The 27,919-nt window shown below is 46.1% G+C and overlaps 1 protein-coding gene across 2 annotated transcripts; it reads left to right on the top strand.

Moving 5' to 3' along the window:
- The first annotated feature begins 1,079 nt into the window (after window positions 1-1,079).
- Window positions 1,080-27,919, top strand: LOC122389355 (phosphatidate cytidylyltransferase, photoreceptor-specific-like). 2 transcript variants are annotated; one of them, XM_043381286.1, is made up of 11 exons: window positions 1,127-1,374; window positions 12,191-12,211; window positions 17,773-17,900; window positions 18,437-18,533; window positions 19,352-19,528; window positions 20,252-20,454; window positions 20,933-21,089; window positions 21,419-21,571; window positions 22,104-22,235; window positions 24,516-24,650; window positions 24,955-27,919. In XM_043381286.1, exons 1-11 carry the CDS (start codon window positions 1,309-1,311, stop codon window positions 25,036-25,038), a joined length of 1,353 nt encoding a protein of 450 aa, XP_043237221.1. In that variant the 5' UTR covers window positions 1,127-1,308; the 3' UTR covers window positions 25,039-27,919. The 2 variants fall into 2 exon arrangements, with proteins under 2 accessions (XP_043237223.1, XP_043237221.1); XM_043381288.1 differs by lacking the exon at window positions 12,191-12,211 and having other exon boundaries at window positions 1,080-1,374.

Raw genomic sequence — 27,919 nt, 5'->3', positions numbered from 1 at the left:
CGCAAACTCGCAACCCGCATGCGAGGTCCAGTGTGGGGCGGCCTTAACACGGACAGTTTATCGAACTTCCACACGTCAGTGGCGCGAAAACTGGCGCGACTCCCGTTTTAAGACCATCTACGGGAGCACACTGCCGCTCCCCATCCCCGGAAGGACCGAGAGGCCGCCATCTCGCCTCTCGGGGCACCAGTTGAGGGCGGGCCACTGCGGCCGCTCGCTCCAATACCTGCACCGGATGTGCCGCCGCCCGCCAACCCTCTGCGGCATGCCTGCAGTGCCCCGATAAGCGGTGCCCCCCCCCCCCCCATGGCGCTCTGTGCCGTGTGCCCAGTGCCGGGAAGAGGCGGATGTGCCGGAGCACGTGTTGCTCCGCTGCCCGGCCCTCGCTGGCACCCGCCTGCGGCTAACGGGCAGCGCCAGCATCCCCATCGACCCGTCGCGGCTGCGGGACGCCGACCTTGTGGCTGCTTTGGAGGCCGGCTACCTGCGCCATAGGGAGCCTCTTGGGCGGCTATGGTCCTCCAATAAGGAGGTCTCAGGGGGACAAACAACAACAGCAACATGGCCTATAGTAGGTACTTTGCCCCACTCTACCCTATAGGTACCTACCTACGGAGCATTAATTACTATGTAGAAGTTGTGCTTTTAAAAATACGGCAATGCAATAGTTTACCCTGAATACCTTAGGTAGGTACTCGTTTGGTTCTCCAGGTAATGCGAAACAGAAGCACCTATATTGACTATTTGTAGTTACATACATATCTCAGATGTGCAGCGTTTTAAGGCGACTGTCCTGCCCTCTTCCGTTGATAAAATAAACCGACAAATCTGAGGGCTGTTCACGGGCCCTGTGTGCGGTCGGACCGCACACAGCCTCGAAGCTCCGCCCACTTCGTCCCTACGTCAGCCTTCCGTCACCGCACACAGCGATCGCTGTGGCCGGTCGGGACTGGCCACAGCGGACCGTCCACCGCACGCAGCCGTGACGTCAGAGCCGCCTACCCATCCCCTACCCCCACGCCTGCTGGACGCACCGCACACAGCGCACGCAGCAGTGTGCGGTGCCCGTGAACACCCCTCTGACGCGGAAATCAGGAATGGCGCAGTCACAATCATAACAAAAATTTCGTTTGTGGGTGGTGTGGAGCGCTTGGTGGAGCGGGCGGGGATCGGCGGATCGATAAACTGTTGTGGTTGCCGTGTTGACACGAGCTCGGTTCTTCTGCAATTTTACGACTTTTTTGCGTATTTATCTTGCTCTTCATTCCTAGCGGCTTTTTGAAGTCTGAGGTCTTGTGATCAGCGAGGATGGCGGATCAGGAGCTGCGTAGGCGTCACCCCAATGAGAAGGGCGACCCCGATATTGACAGCGAGGTAAGTAGTGTTCTAAATATGATAATATTTATGTCTTTGTTGTGTGTCTGTCCATGTCCATGTGTATCCATTCTGTCCATGTCCATGGCCCTGTTTCACTGCCCGAAGCTGCGCGAGCTGCAGCGCACTGGGAGCTGAGGCATACCCCTGACGTCACTCGAATGATGTTGCATGCGATCCGTTAGCTTATGGTAAATCGCGTTTCGAACAGAGACCTTGAAGACCCTAGCATCTACCAATTGAACAGAAGTTTGAGTGTGAATACTGCTAGCGTGCGGATCGTGCTGGCGCCGCGGTGCTAGCGTTTTGCAATGATGTCATAGCATAGCGTCAGAGGGAAGTTTGTTGATATGGCCATGGAAACTCAACGAGCCGACGCGTGCAGTACACTGCAGCGCTCTGCCGTGAGACAGGGCCCATGTGTATCCATGTGTGTCAAAGTTCTTGCTGGGTGGCGTAAAATTGCAAATCATGCGCTCTTGACTCCCAACCGACAGGTTCGGAAAGTCTGAATTCTGTTGCCAGCCTTGATAGTTGCTACCTAGCACTAGCAATAGCCATGGGCATCAGCCACTTCTAAGAATGGCTGTGACAATGCCACAGTAAAGTGTGTCAGAAATGCTGGTGAGCCAAATCAGCTTTGTACCCCATAACCTAACTGGAAATTGAAATACTGTTAGTTATTCCCTGACCAATCCCATTTTGTCTCACGTCAATTTTAGGGGCAATGATGCTGTTATACAGTTGTTACCACAATGTGTTATTTGGCCCTAACCTGCTTTATGCTTGATATACACCACAATATGAGTATCTGCATTCAGTGGCGGCGCCACAAATTTTCGCCAGTGGGGGCAAGCTTGAGACTGACCCGACTGTTGTCTGATAACGCCGATCTGCAAAATCCATTAGCACCTTGTCCCTAGATGTTGTCATTCAAAATTATTTTGGTTTCAGGTTTCATTCATAGGCGTATTGAGTTTAACCATTAACCCTCGCGGGCCCGGAAGGGGGGCGTTTTTCGCCTCCCCCTGGCGAATATTTGCGATACCTCACGAACGCTTAGGGATAGAAAGACGAAACTTGCTGTACCTTATCCCCCATTAATTTGACATCTTTTGAAGCAAAAAAATTGGACCTAACCTCCTTGATAATGTCTCAGGGCCGATTTTTCTAGACTCCTGCACGGTAAACTTCGGCGTCACAGACGTGAACTTCAACCAGCTGCCAAAAATTGAGTTTTAGAGATAAAGACAAATTACGAGCACGGTTGTGTAGCATTTGACTTAGAAAAAAAAACTTAAGTGACTTTGGTGACCTGATGTCGGAGGTCAGGGCAACGACCCCGAGCTGGGGCTTTAGTTTCTTTTTTCGCAAATAACTTCAACAAAAATGGTCCTGGAGCTACGGCAGTGGTACCTTCGCATTAGTCTTGTTCGAGACGCGTCGAATGACATATATTGTTTGGAAAAGGTCAAGTTTTATGTTGACCTCATGTGACCTCGAATGACATTTGGTTGATTTTTTACACATGGAAGGTCATTTGTGATGATTTCGTAGCCGCTGATCACGATTCTGTACCTCTGGCATCCATTTTGCTGTAAGCATTCATTTAGAGCATCAGTATGGCAAAACATCTCTTAATTATTATGCCTGACTTGAATAGTGAAATAGCCTCTAGCAAGGATACTCTCTTGTGACTTCGACCTTGTAGCAGCCTTGTATCGTAAGCTAAAGCACAAATAGGGGTCCGCTAAGCTTGAAAACATATCAAAACATCTCGCAATTTAGTATACAAGATATAAGAAAAAGTGCAAAGTTTGTGGTCAATTTTGAGCATGATCGTGACCTTGAATTTGAATGTTATGCACATCATCGAAATCCACGGATTCTCTTCTTTTGTTCAACACCCCTTTTAGCCGATTTTATGCACCATGCCGTCCTCTGGAACACGTACTTTGAGACCACTACATAAATACTGGTTTTTGCCTTTGACCTTGAATTCTGACCTTGAAAACTGACCTTAGGTCAAAAAGTTTAGGTGCTTTAAAATCTTCACATATATACTTTTCGTTTGGTACCATTTTTGTTTCCGCAGCTGCCTTATTAACGGAGTTAAACAGGGGGGGGGGGGTAGGGCTACCCCGGGCTGCGGTGGTAAGGATTACCCCCGGGCCCGGCCGAAATAAAACTATAAAACTAGATTGCGAGACACAAACCTGTGAAAACGTTTGTTGTTCGTTGAGATGTAAAATGGTGTGTTCCTCAAAACTATAGTCAGTACCTATTTCTCCTTTTCCCCGTAGTGCGTATGTATATATGTGCGATTCTCTCACATACGATTGATAAAGGTACGAGAATAAGCTCCATTAGGGCGACCCACATACAATTCCAGATAACCCGGGATATACATATCTATCACATTTTGTCATACCTCTCTGAGCTCAGTCTCAGTCTAAGGGTTCCCAAAAGAGGGTGATCTCTTCTCTGGCCGACTTTTGATAAACTGCTTCTCAACCTCCTCGAGATCAAGCTCGAGGGCAGCCTTTTGGTGAATGAAAATGAGTAGGAGAATGAGTGGGAGTAGGAGATATGCGACAGACGGTCCGAGAACGAACGTTCTGCTGACGCACTTGATACGAGGACCGTCAAAAACAGGCGTACTATTATAACCACCTATAATGAATGTTGCACGGGTCTTCTGTTCCCATACATCAGCCAAATTTTGTGGGGGCAAAAACATAGTCTTGCCCCCACGGCCTCCTGTCAGTGGGGGCAGTCTGCCCCCACTGCCCCCACGGTGGCACCGCCCTTGTCTGCATTGTGTATCAGGCACCAGCCACCAGCTGAGTGCCGTGCCTCGACTCATAGTGAGATCCCTGAGATTGCCATGCTGTGCAGATTGTTGTAGTGGAATCAGGGTGTCTGAGTGCAAGTTTTGGCAAGCCCCAATCAGTAGCCACACACAATTAGATATTATGAGTGCAGACTAAAAAGTTGTTTAATTTATGTGTCCTTTAGTTAAAGGTAGTGTGCCACCTTTGAAAGATTTCCCATTTTATTTTTCCTAGGATAAGAAGCTTCTATTTTTACCTAATATCGCAAAAAAAATCAAAAATGGGCCTGGAATAGTGCCTTTTTCGCCTAAAAGTTTATCGGTTTTACGATATGTATAACAACTGTAGTGGGCTGAACTGCAAACAGGCGTCGGCAACAATCGCGAATGCGGCGCACATGTGACAATAAGCAAAGGTCATTATAGAGTTACGACGGACGGGAATGAGTTATCAGCTGTCTAATCGTAGACAACACCAAGGACAACACAATGTCGAGCCTTAAAGGTAGTGTGCCAGCTTTCTTGGACCGTATGGAGTTAATGGCCCAGATAAGGAGAACCGGATTTTTAGAACTTATCCATACCTTCAAAACTCATGGAAACGTCTTAAATTCTTCAAATTTTGAGTACCCCAGTGCGAAATTCGCCCCGACGGGTTGTCGGTCGTACCCCAACCACATTTCACACCACTATGAACAATAAATGCACACACTGAAATCGCTATTACCGATATGCTCATCCAATCAAGTTTCGATAAACCCGTTCATCATCAGCTCCTGCGGTTTCGAACACGCCTGTTAGGTGGTGCGGTAGACCACGCCCAAAGCCAGGGCCCCGGTAACGTGAGGTAGCCGAGTCAGGGCAGCGTGCGCTGACCCAAGCCGGAGCCGCGCGTCCTCCCGGTGTCATGTGATAGCCCGGGGCTGCCCGCGGGGATGCGGTAGACCGCGCCCAAAGCTGCGGCCCCGGCTTGGGTCAGCGCACGCTGCCCCGACTCGGCTACCTCACGTTACCGGGGCCCTGGCTTTGGGCGCGGCTTCTGCTCATACTTTGTGGTGCAGTGGTGGTGCGTCGGGCTGCGCGCTCTGACTTCGGCCAAGAAAAATGCGTCAGCTGATCATTGTCATTTCTGCCACTTGCGTGTGGTGAAATGGGGTCATAACTTATAAGACGGCTTTTTCATATCAATTATTTTACATAAAATCATATTTCAAACCATAAATAATGTTCGACAGCCAAATAAAAGAAACAATACCAATACGGGCTTACAGTTTAAGGCTCGACATTGTGTTGTCTACGATTAGACAGCTGATAACTCATTCCCGTACGTCGTATGGTCGTAACACTATAATGACCTTTGCTTATTGTCACAAGTGCGCCGCATTCGCGATTGTTGCCCGACGCCTGTTTGCAGGTGAGCCCACTACAGTTGTTATACATATTTAAAAACCGATAAACTTTTAGGCGAAAAAGGCACTATTCCAGGCCCATTTTTGATTTTTTTTGCAATATTAGGTAAAAACAGAAGCTTCTTATCCTAGGAAAAATAAAATGGGAAATCTTTCAAAGGTGGCACACTACCTTAAAACTGTAAGCCTGTATTGGTATTGTTTCTTTTATTTGGCTGTCGAACATTATTTATGGTTTGAAATATGATTTTATGTAAAATAATTGACATGAAAAAGCCGTCTCTTAAGTTATGACCCCATTTCACCACACGCAAGTGGCAGAAATGACAATGATCAGCTGACGCATTTTTCTTGGCCGAAGTCAGAACGCGCGGCCCGACGCACCACCACCGCACCACAAAGTATGAGCAGAAGCTGCGCCCAAAGCCAGGGCCCCGGTAACGTGAGGTAGCCGAGTCGGGGCAGCGTGCGCTGACCCAAGCCGGGGCCGCAGCTTTGGGCGCGGTCTGCCGCATCCCCGCGGGCAGCCCCGGGCTATCACATGACACCGGGAGGACGCGCGGCTCCGGCTTGGGTCAGCGCACGCTGCCCCGACTCGGCTACCTCACGTTACCGGGGCCAAGGCCATATATAGGGGGCCCTGGCTTTGGGCGCGGTCTACCGCACCACCTAACAGGCGTGATCGAAACCGCAGGAGATGATGATGAACGGGTTTATCGAAACTTGATTGGATGAGCATATCGGTAATAGCGATTTCAGTGTGTGCATTCATTGTTCATAGTGGTGTGAAATGTGGTTGGGGTACGACCGACAACCCGTCGGGGCGAATTTCGCACTGGGGTACTCAAAATTTGAAGAATTTAAGATGTTTCCATGAGTTTTGAAGGTATGGATAAGTTTTAAAAATCCTGTTCTCCTTATTTGGGCCATTAACTCCATACGGTCCAGGAAAGCTGGCACACTACCTTTAAGCCTTCTATGAGTGATGTTGATTTTTGCTACCTGCCTTATGGCTGTTGTGGTCATCACAAATTGTGGTGTCAATTTCAGAAAACGTGTGTCCAATGTCCGTCCAATGTCCAATACTTACGTCGACTGTCCGTCCAAAAATGTCCAAGCCAGCCATTTGTCCAAAGATGTCCAACACTCAAGTACTAGTTTACACTCAACAGTGTTATTCAATTTGCTTTTAATGGACCATTTCCAGCTCAAAGGTGTTAATCATATTGAAAGCAGAGCTTTCTAATAGCCAATCAATGTTTAACATGATTAATTTATACAAATGTTGAGGTGTAGCAAGCGATTGTCCAAAGATGTCCAAAGCCTGCTGTCATTGTCCAACCGAATTCCGAATTGGACATTGGACAAAATCGGAATTCCGAAGATTCAAGTTCTGATTGACACCACTAAATTTCACAACGGCCATAAGGTAAAGGGGTTGGGTGTGGCAGACCCCTCAGCTGTTCATCTAAGGTCAATGGCCATAACCTGACCTTCACGCTCACCAAAAGTCTACAGAAACATGCCACAGATAGAAGGTCGTTTTGGTCAGGGTCATGAATTTTCAGGGAAGGAAGGTGTAAAGTTGAATGTTGCTTGTTGTTTGCTCGATTGTATTATTCATTAAAAGCCGCCTCTCGCACACTCACCACGATTCGTCGCTTTTAAAGGAAATAGTTCACTTTCCTGAAATTAGTAGGTATTTTGCTATGGATTTATGATTTTTATGCTCAAATGGTCAGAAAATAAAATAAAACCTTTCTGTAAAAACAATTATTTTCTATATTTTATTATAGGAAGAACTATATTCTATGTAGAATAATGTTTTGACGCGGAAGCTTATTACGCGTTGACCAATCACTTTGCATTGTTCAAACCTACGCATGCTGCATTGGCTGTAAGCAGCATGCTGATTGGCTGACGATGACGTGACTGCATTCCTTTCTAAGACACCACCAGACACCACATTCCTGCCTAAGACACTCTTTTTGGAACGTGAAATTGAATATTCTTGCTTAGGGTGATCGTTGGGCCGCAAAAGCTTATGATTTGTGCTAGTCTCAGCGCGAGCTACAAGACTGCTATTTCAGTTCAAAACCCCATGTTAAAGTGAACTATTTCCTTTAACACGGGTTATTCTTGAAAAACCGGGTGGATATGCTAGATTCCCTGCCTCCCCCCTGTAACTACGAGGGTGAAGGCAAAATTCGCCACCTATCGGCCAACAATGGTAAAGTGAGCTGTTGTCGCCGGCATAACCCACATGTGACTGAAGTCTGGATCGAATAGCGAACATCGCAGAAACTGTTCAACCGAACTGTCCCAGCTGTCCGGGCAGCCCAGAGTCGACGGGCTATTTATCCAGTGAGCTCCTTGGACGCGGGCTTAGTTGGAAACTTACCCCACTATTATTTCACGGACCTGCCACGTTGCCTTGCCTTCCAGGAGGGCCACTGTTAGAACTTCTCATGGCCTTGTTAAAGGGACCCTCCCACCTTAACATTAGATTTGAGTTTAGATAGCCAAAATGGGGTCCCTGGCTCACAATTACCGGTTTCGGCACTCACAACATCGAGAAATGCCTTAAATCGGAAATATTGAATTTCAAAATTGCAGCATTTTGATTCAGAGGGGCTAATGCTTAGGAATACCCCTCTGAATGTGTGACGTCAGCGCAGATATCTAACGATTTTTAAATGTTTGACTAAAACGTTTTGTAGCACGCGGTGGTATATGCTATTTGCGCGCAACATCTGCCGCAAACGCCGCACTTCTAAAATAAAGTCGCTAGAAACAGCGGAGATCCCAAAAAAGTAAACAAAAGTAAAAGTCTAATATCTTGAAAACCGGTAAATATTGTTCCGTGAAATTTGGTAGATATTCGTTTTCGCTTTTTCTGAACCGAGCGACATCACTTTCATGCCAATTCATAAACTTTTTTGAAGGTGGGAGGGTCCCTTTAAAAGGAAGGTAGGTAGTAGGTACCGCGCTACCCGCCGCTTCCACGTACTATTGCTTCGGTTTCAATTGAAACATTAATCAAAATTACAAAGTTTATTCGTGTTTCCATGGCAGCCGAAGCAGTTTTACCATTTAGCGACTGGTAGCGCGGTGCCGTGAAACCTGCCGGATCAATAATTTGTTTCCCCGCCGGTCGAGCAGTGGGGTGTTCGTCAGGGCTTCCTTCCCGGTCCCGTCCTTTTCGTCCGGCTGTGGCTTCTTGCCTGGCGCGCTGCCAGTAGCTAGGGCGAAACGATGGTGTGATATAGTTACAGATATACCTGGTAAACGTGATGAAGCAAATACGTATCTCGAACGGATTTTCTTATTCGCTCGGCAAAGGCGCAAGTCTTCGTAGTCGATGCGCCCCTAAGCCTCAATAAACAAATTATTCGCTCAGCATTATGGTATGTTTGTAATGCGCATTTATTCTGCTCATGTATCACCAGGCATGGTGTATTGGGGTTGCCTTTTAACCCGCGCCCTGGTGGGGTCTGTTTATAACGCGACCTGGTGGGGGGGGGGAGGGGCTATTTTTTGCCCCCCCCCCTCGTATCTCCGAAACTACTGGACGGATCCGCAAAATTTAAACGGCGTTCGAAAGGCCTGTCAAATTTGTTCAGGGAAACCAAATTTCATTGACCTCGGGGTCACCGATGACGTCACAGGTCAGGTCAAAGATGAAATGTTTCACCGTTCACGGGTCTTCCAGGGAATGCGCTATAACACCGAGGAAAACGCATTTTGTCGAGAATCAGCGATAGGGCGTCAGTTGCCTAGTAGATATGTTGCTATTAGAGGTCACTGACAATACCAGGTCAGGTCAAAGGTCAGGTCACCAAGGGTCACAGGTCAGGTCACATGAACCCAACTTTACTGAGGTTGTGTGATGCATGTTTTATGGCCAATTTTTCATTTCCAACTCAATGTTGTTGTTATAAGACTATCAGGTACGGCTTAGGTCACTTTCTGGTGAAGGTCAGGTCAAGGTCAGGTCAAAAAAGGTCAAATTTTAAAGTTGATAGTTTTGCATGAAATGGGTATTGATTCGATGCAGCTCGTCACGGGGAGTCTAATGGTGGTCTTTGTTTTGCGCTACGGGGTCTATAATTGCTAAAAATTGAGTTTGAAAATTTGACGTCATCAATTTTGAACAGTTTTTTCGCGATAACTTCGCCAAAAAAAAGAGGTATCAATCTCAAATTTGGTATGTGGATGGAAAGCGGTAAGGACTATCACATATATTCATACTTTTTGGATTTTCCGACTATTATATCCAAAAAATCTATTTTTTATTTTTGGGGGTCCAAATCCAAAAATTTCAAAAATCCGAGATAGCGGTTTTGTAGCCCTGTCAATTCTACAGCTTTTATGTCCTTATCATTTTTCTGTATTTGCAAAGCTATAGGCCTGACAGCTCTTCCCGCAAAACCCTTTTTTGGGTCAAAAACGGCAGAACATCCCGTAGCTCAGTTGGTAGAGCGTTGGACTCCGCGTGGTGAGAGCACGCGTTCCCGGTTACAACAGTCCGGGTTCGAAGCGCGACGGGCGCTTGACATTTATGGGCCTCCTGACAGGTATGGTTGCGGTTGGTGGCAGGCCGTAGCCAGGCGAAGTCAGTGAGGGGACCGGCCGTGCGCGGCTATGTGCGCACGTTAAACTTTGGACTCTAAATTCTGCCATAGAACTGGGATTGCGCGATCGGAGGGTAGAGGGCAGGGTCACCGCAACAAGCTTCGCTTAGCGGTGGCTCTGTCCTTGTGAATCCTTCCCATCATAAGGTTCGGACTAAATTTATAAAAAAAATGACGTCACTCTGACGTCATTTCCGGCCAACCTATTATAGCCTTTGGGAAAATTTTTGGTCACAATGTGTAAAATTGATGTCCGGGAGGGTACTGAAAGTTTGGTGACGATCGGTGCAGCGCTTCTGGAGATATATCGAAAAGTCTGGAGGGGGGGGGGGGGCAAAAAATAGTCCCCCCCACCAGGTCACGGGTTAAGACACGTACGGGACATTTTTTACCGTACCTAACTTACTGCAGCTTTGAGTATTTTACGCCTGACAACTTTAAAATAATAACTTATACAGTTTTGGAAGGCGACTATGAAACCTGGACCTGACATCGAACGAGCTCCAAATTCAATAGGACGCTTGTGACCCTTTTTCGTCGACGTCCTGACTTTCTATCTGGATGTTTTGGTTGTGTCGCCGCCATTATTCTTTGTAAGGCTCAATATATAATTTGTGTGCGTATTTTACACTTTTGATCTGTATAATATGGTTTAATTCTCTTGTGACTATTAGCCCTATGGACAAAAGCTGCAGCCGCACTTACAAACAATGCTAACCACTGGCCTGGACTTACGCGCGGACTTGCGTAAAGACGGACTGAAGAAAGCACGGCTTCCCACATGGTAGGGCAGGGCATGGACCGACGCGCGGCTACGTCTTGGCTTTGTATTGTATCGCTTCGTTGGATCAGTTATCATCGTTAAAGGAAAGTCTCTGGCTAAGTTTGATGAACCACTGTCATTGACGGACAAAGAATAGCAATATCGAGAGGTGCAGAGAGACCATATCTCAATATATTTCTGCAGATGATTAAAAGCTAATAACACCTCTTTGCACGTTGTTGTTTATCTAAATCAATATTTTTTATAATGCCATAAGCGTGTTCAAGAAAGACGGCGATTTTCAATAATTTCGCGCTGCGGGGGCGTATGCTGCGACCCTCTCTTTCTGTTCTGTCTGTGAGTGCCCATGTACTGTCGACCCATGAAGAAATGCTCCAGCCAGGATTTGTAGATAAAACCACACTTTTGTGAGGGGAGATGAACGGGATAGGACATGGTTTGGACTTTCGTTGTCCGTATGAACGTGCTGCTGCATGAGCGCTGTTGTAGCGACATGCTGCATACCTACATATATGGACCCGTAATTGCCTTTATATCATAACATTGTGTTTGAGGAATGGAGTGGAAACTTTTGACTGAAGTTAGCTTAGATTGGAAAATTGATCAACAAAACACGTCTTCTAGTCGTTCGGTGAAGCTTGATCTATCACTTGATAAGCATCAGAACCACATAGGTAAAAAGTATGCTGTAAGTAAAAAAAAAAAAAAATCCGCGTTTAGATTTTACTTTTGTATTCATTGCTCGGGGTTACATGAGCAGAGTTAATACGCATTACAAACGGACTACAATGGTGAGCGAATAGGAAAATCCGTTCCTGATACGCATTTACTTGCTCATGTAACCCCGGTAATTGTCATTATATCATTTTTAGAATGTTGTGAACATTTTAACGTTCTGGGTGCTGTGTGTGCGGTGGTGAGGCCATCCAATGAGCGCTGGCGCTGGCGCTGAGCCCCTTCTGGGGCTCGGGTGAAGCTGGGTGTCTTGTGACCCGGCTGATACACACTCGGGGGAAGTGTCTCATCTTCGTTCATTCGTCGATTCATTCATTCATGCATTCATTCATTCTTTTGGACCTTTGAAAATGCGTTTGCTCTATTGGTCTTTTTTCGTTTAGTGTTACTGACTCTCATTAACGTTTTCTAATGATTACAGGTGCTGCCATCTGAAGAGAAAGTAAGCGCTTATTGGTGTCGTACTGTACGTAGCTGTAGAATTTAGCCTAGTGTATATGCTGCCAAGTGTGTTACTTACGCTCTTATAATAGACTACCTTAGCGCGATCGACGTTCGAAGGCTCTGAGGCTGTTCCCCGATACACCTACGCTTTACAGTGTGCACGATACATGTAGTGAATGTAGGTGTTTAGCTTAGCACACTTAGTATAAAAATGTTGATATCATAAGATGAGTTCCTAAGTAATTAGAATATTGGTTATTACAATCCACCGGGTCGGTCGCTAGGATTTACAACGATTTCATCAAACGGCCATTAACCACCTCAATCGTGATCAATTGCAACATACGTTTCAGCTCAAACACAGATAACAGTAGAACTACTGTTGTCTGTGGCTCAAACCTTACACACTTAACCCTATTCCTGGCGGGCTCCGCCGGGACAAGAAACTGGCGGGGGGGGGGGCGATTCGGCCCCCCCCCCCTGAGATTTCGAGAACGAAGCAAGATAGCGACAAGCGGTAAACGGCATCGGATACGCATGGACAAGGTCTACAATTTTTACTAAGGTCATTTTCAGGTCAGGTCAAAGATGACGTCACAGGGGTCGAAAAAGTCAAAATGGCGGTGCTAGAAATGGAGAGTTTTTCTCGAATAACTTTCGAATTAGTCAAGATAGGAACAAACTAAGGGCATCATCGTGATCCTCTCGTCAATCCGCATCGAATGATATATATGTTGACCTCGAAAGGTCAAGGTCAAAGATTGACCTCAGGTCACGTGACCTCGAGGTCATCATGTATATCATTCGATGCGTCTTGACGAGCTGAACACAATGAGACCATCCACGCGTCTGTATCTTGTTCCTGTACGGAGTTATTGGCCAAAAACCTTTGGTGACCTTTGTCCTTTGATGACGTCACATGACCTCACAGCTGCCCAACAGCAAAACAGACCTCAAGGTAGTGAAGGTTGATCGTATATGAAGTCATGTATGGTATATGGGGCTATTCTAACCCGTTTTAGTGGTAAAAACAGGGAGTTGATTTTTCCCCCATTGACTTATAATGGGGAGGTCGCGAAACTGACCTGACCTTAGGTCACTGATATCAAAATTCCGAGACATACAAATTGCACATACTGGTACCCTAACTAAAGCCTGAAGAGAAGAAATTGATCGGTCAAAAACTCTAGCTCTGGCGTGATTGCAAACTTTTCTGAGGTAGGGTCACCAAACCGCCTCTGGTGACCTGACCTGAGGTCAGATCAACTCAAAATTTTCAGACATGTTGCGTAGAAGCCTTATAGGAAAAGTCAGAAAATTTGAGCTTCCTAGCTCAACGCGTTTGGGAGAAATAACCAAAAAACCTCAGGGGGGGGCTCCTGAGGCCCCCCCCCCCCGCCAGGAATAGGGTTAAGCGATGTTCCGCTGATCTCGCGTGTCATACAAAACTCCCGTAGCTTCCAGCTATTTAGTAATTCGTTTTACGTAGAAACAGCCCAAACAGTTGTTGCTCAAGTCGGCCTTTCTCCTTACCCTCATCCAGTGCTGAAGCAAAGGTGTGCCGATGTAGAACATTTAAAAACACGTTTTTTTCTCCTGGCTGTACATAAGTTGACGTGTTAGTAACGTGTTTGTGTTTTGTGTTACTGTTGAATTGTTGATGCATGGAAACGTTCAGCAGAGTATATTCTCCCGCGTATATTCAGAGTATACTCAGAGTAAATTGTATCCTTCTTTAACCCTGCTGAGTTTTCTGTCTTTCTAGGATATCATTCGTCTGTTCTGAATACAGTGCATGCTGATTTGCCGATTATATCCATCACCCGTCACCTCACCTTGCCCACCACATTTTGTTGTGTTTGTGCTTGTGTTTGGGTTTAAACTGGGGCTCTCTACAGATGGCTAGTACGAGTCCAGTTAACATGGCAACACATCGGCATACCCATACACAAGACAACACACTTTGCATCCCTACACACACGGACAGACACAGACACATACAGGAATAATAGAGCTGAAACAAACAGGTAATGAGTATTGGTCATCTACCGTCTATGTCCATACACAAGACAACACACTTTGCATACCTACAGACACATACAGGAATAATAAAGCTGAAACAAATAGGCAATGAGTATTGGTCACTGCGTCATCAGCTGGTGATGTGAAGCAGAAACCTCCATCCGTCCTAAGGCTACCAGGGCCGTTATCTGTTCCGTATAGAGACTGACCGCTCCCCTCTCTTGATCGCTGGTCGGCTGATCATTGGTCATCGTAGATCAGTGGTCGCTTTAGATCAGCGGACGCTGTAGATAGTTTATCGGCGGGGTGTTGGCCGGTGGAGGGGGAGGGGGGAGGAGGGGGTGTATGAGTGGCCATCGGTCAGGGTCAGATTTGGGCGTGAGACCGAGACACTACAACAGCGAAGAGAGTTAACCACTAACCATTGACTACTATTAACTAGGGCTAGTCTTGATTTTCACCACATCGGTTGTAGGTATGTGCCAAGTGTTTGTTGGATAGCTTTTCGTATTTTATAGATGGTTCAACTGGGTTTATTGTATTATAATATGCACCATTTTTGTTTCTTTTTCTGTATCGGTGAACAATCAGCGTAGATAGATACCTACTTTATGTAAGCACCTACCTAAACCCGTTTTTCGTTTCATCTTGAGTCCAATCAAGGCGGCGAACTGTTGGTAATGTTTGTTTGGTAACACCCTAAAACCATTATTCGCTGGCGCAGCAGTGTTGATTATTCAACCGTTTACATTCCAATTGTTGGACCTTGGCTCAGTCTGTGCCCTTGACATCATCTTGCAGCCAACTAAGGCTGTAAGGGCGCAAAGTGCACACACTATTGTACACAATGAGCAGAGCACGTGCGTCTTGCACATTGAACACTTGTTTGAGCGGGTGCAAAGACGGAGGTTGCCAGTTGGTGTTTTTGTTCGGAGTGTGAAGGTACATATCGCAGAGGTGTTTACTTTTGACGTCATATGTAAGCAATGCTGCTTTTGCGGCCTGTAGCGGTGTGCCAAGAAGCCTTGGCACAGCATGCTTTAACGTATTGTTTGTTATCTGATTTCGTGGTTAGATGAATCGAGATTCTTTAATTGAATTGTTTTTTTTTGTGATTGAATTTAGTTAGGCTTTCTAGCCATCCCCGTAAGTTAACCCTATTCCTGGCGGGCTCCGCCGGGACAAGAAACTGGCGGGGGGGGGGGCCGATTCGGCCCCCCTGATATCTCGAGAACGAAGCAAGATAGCGACAAGCGGTAAACGGCATCGGATACGCATGGACAAGGTCTACAATTTTTACTAAGGTCATTTTCAGGTCAGGTCAAAGATGACGTCACAGGGGTCGAAAAAGTCAAAATGGCGGCGCTAGATATGGAGAAAGTTTTTCTCGAATAACTTTCGAATTAGTCAAGATAGGAACAAACTAAGGGCATCATCGTGATCCTCTCGTCAATCCGCATCGAATGATATATATGTTGACCTCGAAAGGTCAAGGTCAAAGGTTGACCTCAGGTCACGTGACCTCGAGGTCATCATGTATATCATTCGATGCGTCTTGACGAGCTGAACACAATGAGACCATCCACGCGTCTGTATCTTGTTCCTGTACGGAGTTATTGGCCAAAAACCTTTGGTGACCTTTGATGACGTCACATGACCTCACAGCTGCCCAACAGCAAAACAGACCTCAAGGTAGTGAATGTTGATCGTATATGAAGTCATGTATGGTATATGGGGCCATTCCGACCCGTTTTAGTGGTAAAAACAGGGAGTTGATTTTCCCCCCATTGACTTATAATGGGGAGGTCGCGAAACTGACCTGACCTTAGGTCACCGATATCAAAATTCCGAGATATACAAATTGCACATACTGGTACCCTAACTAAAGCCTGAAGAGAAAAAATTGATCGGTCAAAAACTCTAGCTCTGGCGTGATTGCAAACTTTTCTGAGGTAGGGTCGCCAAACCGCCTCTGGTGACCTGACCTGAGGTCAGATCAACTCAAAATTTTCAGACATGTTGCGTAGAAGCCTTTTAGGAAAAGTCAGAAAATTTGAGCTTCCTAGCTCAACGCGTTTGGGAGAAATAACCAAAAAACCTCAGGGGGGGGGGCTCCTGAGGCCCCCCCCCCGCCAGGAATAGGGTTAAGTGTCTAACTTTTTAAAAGTTCCGTTTGTTTTGAAAGTGAGACAAGTGAGTTGGGGAATCATCTGAACTTGTTTCTACGTTTTCATCCTGTCATGCTTCATTTTTAGAGCTTAGCGTCGAGCTACCTAATTTGTTTGGTCTTATGCTCTGGCTAAAGTAGTTGGACTATGACATGCAGCATAAGTGCTGTTATCAGCAGCTGATTTGATAGCTAAAGCTATGAATGCCGGTTTAGATACAAGTTAGGCACTTGAAATAAATTTTCAACCGCCTCAATATTCTTTTATAATTGATGATAAGGTCTACTCAAGTAGTTATATGTAAAACAATGAAATTTACATTGGCAGCAACGTCTATATTGGTGTTAGTTTTATTTCTATTCGCATAAGTTTTGCGGCCTTTTTTCGTGTAGATGCTTCGCGACCAAATACCTTTTTACGAATTAGTCAATGTCGTAGTTTTTGAACTGTGTGTTTTAGCATTTGTTATCTGCTTGCAACTGCATGTGCGTCCTTTTTCCCGGCGTACGTCTAGTTTTATGCATAAGTGGATTGGATATCTGTCCAGTAGCGATTTGCTCTGCTGTCTGCGCAACGGTCCCGTAATATGGCATGACGCTCTGCTTAGTTACTTTTGGTTAAGGATTTTTGGTTAGAGTTTTGGTTAAGGATTTTACAAAATGTCCATAGAAAAGTCACTTTTATACATAATGTATGTTTCATTTTGGATTTTGTCTATGTATTTATCCAGAGTGACTGACTCATTCAATCTCTTGAAAGCGATGACTCTCATCCTGGATGTGGCTGATTGACTCTGATTGACTCTGATTGACTCAGCCGGATATCTCATACCCTGTTTCTGAGTCTGACTCAGATTTCGACTTGAACTCTGACTCACACAGGAATTTGCTAAATCCCACTTAAACTATCGACTCCTATCCAGAAACTACTTATTTCTTCGTTTGACTCTGTCCTTACTCAGGCAGTTCATTCCTTCGATCTCACGGATATATACGACTATGTAACTCTATTATGGCGCTAAAGCTATCTGACTTTTCATGACCTTCACTGTGGCTCAGGCGGTTGACATGTATGGTCCCACTTAGAGGTTTGACTCACCCTGACTCTGACGCTTATCCTGGTTGTGTCCGATTGACTCTGACTCTGACTCAGGCAACCGACTAGGACGGGCTTGCTAAAACCGATGACTCTTATCCTAATTATAGCCCTGTCTGTCCGTAACTCTGTCTCTGCCTCTGATTGACTCTGACTCTGACAGACTCAGGCGACCTATTCCGACGGACCTGTTGAAACTGTTGGACTCTTATTCCAATTATAACCTTGTATGTTACCCTGCCTCTGCCCCTGATTGACTCTGACTCTGACTCAGGCGGCTGACTCGGACGGACCGACTGAGGCCGTTGACTCGGAGTTGGAGGATGTGGCCAAGACGGTCGGCCAGGGCACCGACTCCACGCCGGAGCTGCTGGAGGGGACGCTGGCAGCCCTGCCTCCCAGGTGGGTGTCGGTGGAGATGCTCTCTCTCTCTCTCTCTCTCTCTCTCTCTCTCTCTCTCTCTCTCTCTCTCTCTCTCTCTCTCTCTCTCTCTCTCTCTCTCTCTCCTCTCTCTCTCTTCTCTCTCTCTTTCTCTCTCTCTTTCTCTCTCTTTCTCTCTCTCTCTCTCTTTCTCTCTCTCTCTCTCTCGCTCTCGCTCTCTCGCTCTCGCTCTCTCTCTCTCTCTCTCTCTCTCTCTCTCTCTCTCTCTCTCTCTCTCTCTCTCTCTCTCTCTCTCTCTCTCTCTCCCGCCTCCCAGGAAGGTGTCGGGGGGGGGGGGGGGCTGCGTGTTTTTTTTTTGCTGTTGAAGTTCAACGAGTTTAAGTGTTGTTACTGTGGATTTTGAATTTAACGTTATTTGTTGTTTGAGTGTAACTCACCGTTTAAATGTAACTCGTAGTCTCATCTGGTTTTTATTCTGTGTTTTCGTGTTGCTCGAGTAACCATAAGTCCATATATCACCCAGAGTTTGAGTGTAATTCGGAGATTTTCTCCGTCAGGTGGCGCAACTGGGTGATCCGCGGCATATTCACCTGGGTTATGATATTCGGGTTCGCCTGGATCATCTACATGGGACCGCTGGCACTGATGTGCATTGTAAGTAAACGTAACACAGTATCATATACATTGGACCAGGGTCCCTCATGTGTATCGTAAGTTAAGGAAAAACAGTATCACAAACATTTGGACCAGAGTCCCTCGTATGTATCGTAAGTACACGTAAAGAAGTATCATATAGATTGGACCAGGGACCCTCGTGTGTATCGTAAATAAACGTAATACAGTTTCATATGCATTGGACCAGGGTCCCTAATGTGTAGGTACATGGGACCAGGGGCACTTATGTGTGTTGTAAGTGATGACGTAACGATATCGTAAGTTGACCTAATTTCTGTGAATAGTTGTGTGATTATTCTTCTATCTAAATAATAATACGTAAATAGTTTATTGCTTTTATTTAGACGGCGTCTCCTTTTTAACCTACAAGGCTTGGCGTTCAACCCAGAAGCCGACACATTCGAATCTTGCTCTTACTCTTGACATCGGTTTCATCTGAGACTGACTCTCATTCCCTCTCGCTCACAAACTCACTCGACATGGGTGTCGATTTCCGCCGGGCTTGGGGTGCCCGAGCTCTCCAAATTCCCCGCCGGCTCGGCCGGCTTGGCCTTGGAGCCCCAGCAGGCGGCGTGGGTCAAGGTCACCACCGCTAGGGCGGCGGCGGATTTGCTACGCCCGGGCACCCCCAACTCGGTAGAAATCGACATCCATGTAACTCTTGCTGACTCTAACGACTCTTGCTGATCTCTCTCGCTCACAAACTGACTCTCTCTCTCTCTCTCTCTCTCTCTCTCTCTCTCTCTCTCTCTCTCTCTCTCTCTCTCTCTCTCTCTCTCTCTCTCTCTCTCCCACAGACTCTGGCGGTGCAGGTGAAGTGTTTCTCGGAGATCATAAACATCGGTTATGCCGTGTACCGCATCCACGGACTGCCGTGGTTCCGATCGCTCAGCTGGTGGTTCCTGCTCTGTTCCAACTACTTTTTCTACGGAGAGAGCCTGGTGGACTACTTTATAGTGCTGGTTAATAAACTGGTGAGTGACGGGGGGGGGATATTGTTTGTGTATGTGGGGGGGGGGTGGAGAGGAGGGTTGATTGCTTATTGTGACTAGGGATGCTGGAGTGTCTGTGTTGGAGGGTTGATTTCATGTATTGGTGCGTTTTTAGGCTTGGTGGATCGTTTTAAAATGCGGGTCAACAAACTAGTGGGTGAGAAGTGTGTATGTGGGTGGGGAGGGGGGATGATTTTTGATAGTGACTGACAGATTCTGAGGCTGTGGTGGTGGATAGTAGAGGGCCTGATGAAAATAAGGAAAGTTAGGGATAGTTGAGGGTCATCGGCCAGGTGTATCAGGAGGCATTGGTCAGGGATGAAAAGTTGTTTAGGAATTGGGGAGAGATGTGACTTGATAAGGCCATCAATTTGTTAGGTATGTGTATCTGATGCGACAACATGTGTGCATCTGATTGGATAAAAGGCTATATTTTGACACGGCATCTTTTTTTACTACGTTTTCTCTTTGTATTGGTATAAATAATTCACTTTTGACACTTTGAGTTTCAGTTTCAATATTATATATTGGGCTTGGAGCCACGAGATCGAAATTTTTACGATATCATTCACATATCGTGTGTGTATGGCCGTACTGCTAAAAACTCGTTTCTGGTTGGGATAATGGGATAATGCTCATTCCCGGTCAAATTTATCTCACCTCCCACACCCCCACTCTCACTTTCTCTCCCCCATTTTCCCCCAGGAATTTCTGCGAGTGCTCGTGACGTACCACCGTATGATCTCCTTCCTGCTGTACATCGTCGGCTTCGTCTGGTTCGTGCTCTCCCTGGTGAAGAAGTACTACATGAAGCAGTTCTCACTGTTCGCGTGGACCCACGTGGCGCTGCTGATTGTGGTGACACAGAGCTACCTGATAATTCAGAATATCTTCGAGGGCATGATCTGGTGAGTTATACAAAATATCTTCGAGGGCATGATCTGGTGAGTTATACAAAATATCTTCGAGGGCATGATCTGGTGAGTTATACAAAATATCTTCGAGGGCATGATCTGGTCAGTGTACTGTGAGAGGCAGAGCCCAAGCAGAGCCTAAGCGTAAAGTAAACCTTTGTTTTGTTACTTTGTCTCTTTTTGCCATCACAAGGCTATTCTTTTTAGTTAAATTAGTTGTAATTTATTTCATGATGCAAAAAATATGTTTGATGTAGATAAACTTGATAAAGACTTGTTACGAATCATTATGTGCCCCATGAAATTGTTGCCTGCTTTTTATATCCATATTCTGTTATAAATATCGTTACCCCCATCATACATTTTCAGTTTGTAACTTTTTTGCGTCAATCAACCCGCTTCCCCAGTCCAGATTCGAACCCGCCACCTCGCGCTCCACTGTAGCCCCGCCTGACTCCCTCGTCTACCACAGGTTCATCGTACCAGTCTCTATGATCATCATCAATGACGTCATGGCTTACATGTTTGGCTTCTTCTTCGGAAGGACGCCCCTCATCAAGCTATCGCCTAAGAAGACATGGGAGGGCTACCTTGGTGGAGGCTTTGCCACCGTGCTCATGGGACTACTGGTAAGGATCAACGAGGAGCGAGTTTGTTTGTGGCAAAACTCATTTCACTCGATGGTAACGATTATTTCCACAAGATAACCTAACACGCCAATATATTGTGCCAGTATTTATGACCTCAACATAAAATGAGGTCATGTTACTGCTACTAAACATCCTATTGTATTGCCATAGTGACGTATTTTTCCTATGCTATTCCAACAGTCCCCCTACTTCACTAACTGCCGCAATGACGTCATATTTCTGTTCTGTTTCAGCTCTCTCAGCAGCTGGCGCGGTCCCCCTACTTCACCTAAGTGCCATAATGACGTCATATTTCTGTTCTGTTCCAGCTCTCGCAGCAGCTGGCGCGGTACCCGTACTTCACCTGTCCTCTGGAGTACAGCGAATCCATGGACGGAGTTAGCTACCAGTGTGACCTACCGCCTCAGTTCCTACCGCAGGAGTACGCCCTGCCAGGCTGTCTGGCAACCCTCTGTAAACTGGTGAGTGGTCTGGCAACCTTCTGTACACTGGTGTGCCGTGGCGGATGGCTATTGACATATCATCCACCTATAAAGACTAGTTGTGACATCCTTTGTACATTCCCCTTTGCAGCCGACATGCTACACAAAACACAGTCGGTAGGCACTAAAAATGTTTTGCGTTAATATTTCATTCGTTTTATTTGCTTCTTTTCTTACAACTTTACCTGATTACGGACTGTGATAAGTCTGTCTGTGATAAGCAACAACGACGTCAGTCAATTACGTCCTCCCTCCTCTCTCTCTCTCTCTCTCTCTCTCTCTCTCTCTCTCTCTCTCTCTCTCTCTCTCTCTCTCTCTCTCTCTCTCTCTCTCTCTCCCTCTCCCTCTCCCTCTCCCTCTCCCTCTCCCTCTCCCTCTCTCTCTCTCTCTCTCTCGCTTTCTCTCGCTCTCTCTCCCTCTCCCTCTCCCTCTCCCTCTCCCTCCCCCTCTCCCTCCCTCCGTCCCTCCCTCCCTCCCTTTCTCACCTCACACAACTCTCTCTCCCCCACAGTTCGGCGCGTCTCCCACTCTGCGTTTCTCGCCGTTCCTGATCCACGCCTTTGTGATGGGTCTGTTCAGCTCCATCATAGGACCGTTCGGAGGATTCTTCGCCAGCGGCTTCAAACGCGCCTTCAAAATCAAGGTGAGCTTGAGGCTAGCTCACGAGCTTTCGTTCGTGAGGGATTGGGTTTGGTGTGGCAGTAATTCTGGATAGAGACTAGAGACGGATACTGAGAAGGTGGAAGGTGTAATTATTATTATTATTATTGTTTATTCAGCATCGTCATGCGACAAAAAGATACATACCCCCCCCCCCCACCCACACACACAGTTAATCAGCACTCAGGAGGTTAGTAGTCTTAACAGGCGCCGCGAGGCCTGACAGTTGCTTGCCAAAACCATCTTCAAACTGTCTATAAGACCGCTTTCTTGGAGTGGTGCCCGGACTATGTCGTGATCGACGTACCCAGCAGCGATGTGCATGATAGCGCCGAAATTCCCACCACACAGATTATATACGTGGCCAATAAACGACCCATCCAACTGCTCGGGGTACGTAGCAAGTCTGGCCAGTCCAGTGACGTAGGCTTGGCGAAGACGGTGGTCAGCGCGGAAAGCATTACGGAATGCGCGAAGGGCATCACCTCGCAGCACCTCAACGATGCGAGGCACCCCAGTAGCAATCAAAAGAGCCGTATGGTGCGCAGAACGCGGCAGACCCAGCGCTGCCTTGATCAGCGAAGCCTGTCGCGAGTCTAGACGCTCAATGTCGGCGGAACTGAGGGTAGCCGTCTCACAGCCGAAGATCAGTGCCGGCAGCACTACTGTCTTCCAGAGGAAGATTTTGTCAGCAGCAGTCAGGCGGTTGGTGAAATTGCCCAGGGGTGTGAGGCCATAGAATGATGCACAAGCACGCCTGATGCGCTGAGCCACGTGGCTGTCTGTGCTGAGGTTGTCATCAAGCACCGTACCGAGGTGCTCGGTCGTCTGCCGGATCTGCAGCTGCTGTCCTGACAGTGTCCACCTCGGTGTGCTCGTGAATAGTTCCTGTCCAAATAATATGGATGATAGCTTTCGAATGTTTCGGAAAATTCTGACTGATGATTGTTTGCGGTATTGGGTTGATATGATGATGGCATGATGATATGTCTGATGTCTCCTCATTTAGGGTCCTACAGGGTGTTTCACTAAAAGTGTCAAAAAGTAAATGCCTATTAAAGATATATAGAATATGCCAATCACGTGGCTGTGCACGTGGCTTTGTTGCAAATTTTTGGACATTTATTATTTATCCATTTAAGATATATTTTACACTCATGCGGAGCGAGGGCAGGAGGCCAAAGTTACTAGTCATTTTTTCCTTATGCAGAACAAGAACAGGTTATTTACACCGCAACAGGAGGGATGAATTACACTTATGTACATTTGGCGCCATCAGAAACATTGAAACCGTATGCCGACTTTTCAGGAAACTTTTTACTCTCTCACCTCGCTACGGTCCAGATTATAAAAGTTTCAAAGGGCTTGTTGAGAGGTTTAAAAGGGTTCCTTCGATGCCGATTCCAGTCCAAAAAAGGCGGGGTTGCCCCCACCTCTCGGCGGAAACCGTTGAGAAGGTCAGGGTCTTTTTGAGGGCCTTTGAAGATAACAAAAAGCTAATTCCAACATCAGAAATAGCCAGGGCCTTACAAGTTATCAAAATCAACCACTGTAACGGCTGTAGCCACCAGGAACTGACTGGACCAGAAGCTCCTGGGCCGAATAATCAGCTGCCTCGCCGCCCGCCCCTGGCCAGCGCGAAGCCCCGATCTGTCACCGCTAAGCCTCTGGTTTGGTCAGTGACTCAGTAGCCCTCGCAGAGCTGAGGAAAACTCAAGTCGCATCACTTCGGGAGCTGAAGAGCACAATTCAAGGCTTTGCCGACAGTCTGGACGCTGAAGATGAAAACGGGCTGTGAGTCACCTCCGGACACGTGCCGAAACGGTGCATCAAAAGAAGGGGCAGATGTGTGGAATAGGTTTGAGTGACGGGGATATCGTTTTTATATATTCAAATGTCCAACAATTGCGGATGAAATGATATGCAAATTTCCTTAGAAAACATTGTTATTATGTGCATTATGACCTTTTACTTTTTGACACTTTTAGTGAAACACCCTGTATATACCTCAAACTCTTGTTGTGCTCTTTACTCTACTGTCCTCTCAGGGTTGCAACGATCTTACCTCTCATTCCCCTTCCACTTTAACTCTTCTAACCTCGCCTCTAACCCCCTCGACAGGGTTATGACTTGCTGATCCCTCTTTCCCCTCCAACCGTTCAACTGCCATTCCAACCCTCGGGTTTTCGTTCACCTTGCCCTTCACTCACCCCTGGCTTAGCGCCCACAACCTCTAACCGTCCCCTCTCTAACGCCGTTTCAGGATTTCGGTGACCTGATTCCCGGCCACGGGGGCATCATGGACAGGTTTGATTGTCAATTCCTGATGGCCACATTCGTCAACGTCTATATCTCGACCTTTGTCAAGTCGCCGTCACCGCATAAAATACTGCAGCAGGTGGGTTGGAGTCGGGAGTGGAGCGGGCTTTTTAATAGCATGATGGGCCATCTTACGCTGGATAATACATATACAAGTAATCCGCCCACATTTTATGAATAAAAAGTATGTTTACGACGCCTTTGATTAATCAAAATGTTTACAAGGGTTATATTTATACTGCACTTACATATGTTGTTTAATTGTTGTTTTCTAATGGGCTGAGAAGTGTCTCCGTCATTGGTTTTGCAGCTCTGTTGTCTCACGTATTTCCGTCTGTTACCGATGGCTAGGACTAACAGCTATACCGTCTCTCCCTCCACAGGTATATACACTGAAACCGGAGCAGCAGCTGCAACTGTTCACCATACTGCGTGATCAGCTGACTGCCCGCGGCGTGCTCGGCTGATCTGGTAACACTCATCTGGCAACACTGAATGAGACTGGTGACGTCATCGAGCTACTAGGCTGGCAACATCTGGTAACGGAAAATAACGAGGCTGGTCATGACTCGAGCGAGCAGATACAGAAGCAATACTAGCTCCAAAATCTACCAATTATTCCAATATTACAGGCAACTTGGAGATGGAATCCTGGCACTACGACTGACGTAGTATATAGTTTCCGTTTGTCGGCATTCAGGTTTGTTTTCTAGCACGCTGGATGTGGCATTTTTATGTCCGTCATCTCGGCTGATTTGCTCACATAATTCGTTCATCCATAAGCGAGAATGATTTAGCTTGTCGTCAGGACATCTTTTAGTTTATTCGTCAGTAGGCTGTCTGAATCCGTTGGCATTGCTCTTGATATGTAATGTGGGCGTTCTCAAATGTTTGGTTTGTGTATGCTGCCAGTAAATGTGTCTTATGTCCTGTCAGAGTCTGTCATATGTGACAGTTTAGTGTCTTACTGTCAGGTGACAGTAAAGTTGTGTTTTATTTGTGTCTAGCCTGAAACAGAATGTCAGTCTGTCCTCAAATAGGATGAGGCTTTTCTGTGTTTGGTTCAGTCATGTGTTCAACTTTGTACTCGTGTTTATGTTGTATTCTTGGTCAGTTGTCAGCTGTCACAGTAAGGCTTGTCAGATAGGAATGTCAGTTTGTCAGGTCTCTCTGTCACTGACATACTTGTGTGTCAGTCAAAAATCAGACAATGGTTAGGCCGTCTGACTTGCTTGTCCAGTTGGGGCATTCCACGATAGATCGTACCAGGCCCGTCACCCTCATCTCTCAGATTTTAATGAAAATCGGTCCTAGGGGTAATCATAGGCCCCAAAGACGCCTGGCAAAATATCAGACTTCTCAGATCAAAACTTTTTGAGTTATATTGCATTACATTTTTTTAACTTCGGTATGTAACGGTGAGTTTGATGGCCTATAACTCAAGAACGGGTTAAGCAACCAACAAAAAGTAAACGACACTAAGCTTGCAATGAATCAAAAATTAATATTACTATTCAAAAATTCCAAAGAAAAAATTTCATTGTTGAGCAAAAACCTTAATCTTTTTTCATTTGCCTCTAATGACTTTTGGGACCAAAATTTTTCACATTTTTATTTTTTCAAAATAATTTTCATGTCATTGCAAATCGACATGCAAAAAATTAGAAAGGTGTTCTTTCTATAAGTTCCTCATTTTCCCGCAAACAAAATGGGTTTCGGAGGGGTTTATACGACCCCAGCACGCCGTTTCGCTTCTAATAGAGCTAGAGCCTCGCGGAAAAAACGAGCGTGTGTGCCGTTACAAGTCGCAGCGATTGGTACCCGATTTTAAGGTCTCAGGTTAAGTGGTAGCGTCTGAGGTCAGGTCACGTGACTGAAGTTACGGGTTCGGTTTTTAGTAAATAACTTCGCAAAAAATGGCCGCAGAGCCGCGATTTTGGCATCATTGTGTTCGCCTAGCTCAGGTGCATCGAATGGTATACTTTTTGCTAGGGTGAGGTCAATTTAAGTAGTTGACCTCGGGTCAAGGTCAGGTCAGAGCCCCTCAGGTCACGAAGCTGGGCAAAGGGTATCATATGGCATATCATTCGATTCGGAAGGTCTTCCCGAGTCCATTGGTGGCTTTCCCGACTCTCTAGCTCCATTTGATCGGGAGTTATTGACCAAAAACTCGTACGACCCTTATGACGTCATAAATGACGTCACGCAAGGTTAACAATGCAAAAGTAAAGCATTGGACTTTGCAAGGAGTGCATGAAATCACGATACCATGTACGTGGGATAGTTTTAGATCATTCTCGGCGCCAAAATAACAGTTTTTACATTTCCCCATTGATTTATAACAGTGATGTCACGTGACCGACCTGACCTCATGTAACCTTGAAAAAATCCCAGATATACAAGTTGTGAGACCTCTGGAGGACACCATGTATGCGTCCTGTACCTTTCATCTCGGACAGCTATGGTCATTGGCGTCCAAAACAATGTCAGAACCAAGCAGCCTTTTTCACCCTCGCGCTTATAGGAAAGAGGGTTGAATGAACCTTCTTTTCACTTTTTCAGATGACTCAGACTTGAATTGAAATTTCAGCAATCCGTGATGTCACTAGGCAGCTTTACCACGCCATTTGTAAGCTCCCCTCCCGAAATCACTATTCGAAACCGTTATCGTGACGTAAAATAAATACATTTATAGAAAGAACACCTTCCTAATTTTTTGCATACTTCTTAACAATGAGCCAAATATTTTTTTAAAGAAATAAAAATTCAAAAAAATTTGGTCCCAAAGTCCAAAAAATACAAATGAAAGAAAACTCGATATGTCATATATCAAAAATAGCGCATTTTTCGAAATTTCAAAAATACATATTAATCTCTGTTTCATTGCAAGTTCAATGTTATATAACATTTGGCATTTGAATAATCCGTCTTAGAGTTACAGCCCGCCAAACTTAGCGCTGCAAAGCAAGATCCAAAAAATGTTATACACCATAACTCAAAAAATACTTATCTGATAAGCCTGAAATTGTTACAGGAGGATTCAGAGCCCCTGATTACCCCTGAGACCAATTCTCGTCAAATTCCGAGAGATGAGGGTGTCAAATTGGAAAAAGGTGGTACGATCTATCGTGGAATGCCCCAGTTGTGAATTGTCTATGTCCAATGTCCGATTTATGGCTAGCTATACCCCTGTCCGACTTCCGTTGTGTCTAAAATAGACACTTGCGAGGTCGACAGAGTTCTAGTCGTTACGAGCCCTCCTGTTAGGGAGAAGGGCTCTAATTGACGCCGGTTAATGTCAGGAAAGGTACATAATTGTGGCTGGATTCTACCGAGGACGATGTTAGG

This window comes from Amphibalanus amphitrite, unplaced genomic scaffold (assembly GCF_019059575.1).
Source record: "Amphibalanus amphitrite isolate SeventyFive unplaced genomic scaffold, NRLGWU_Aamphi_draft 000355F_arrow, whole genome shotgun sequence".
NCBI lineage: Eukaryota > Metazoa > Arthropoda > Thecostraca > Balanomorpha > Balanidae > Amphibalanus > Amphibalanus amphitrite.
The sequence above is the reverse complement of the archived record's forward strand: the minus strand, read 5'-3'. Positions and strand labels throughout refer to the sequence as shown.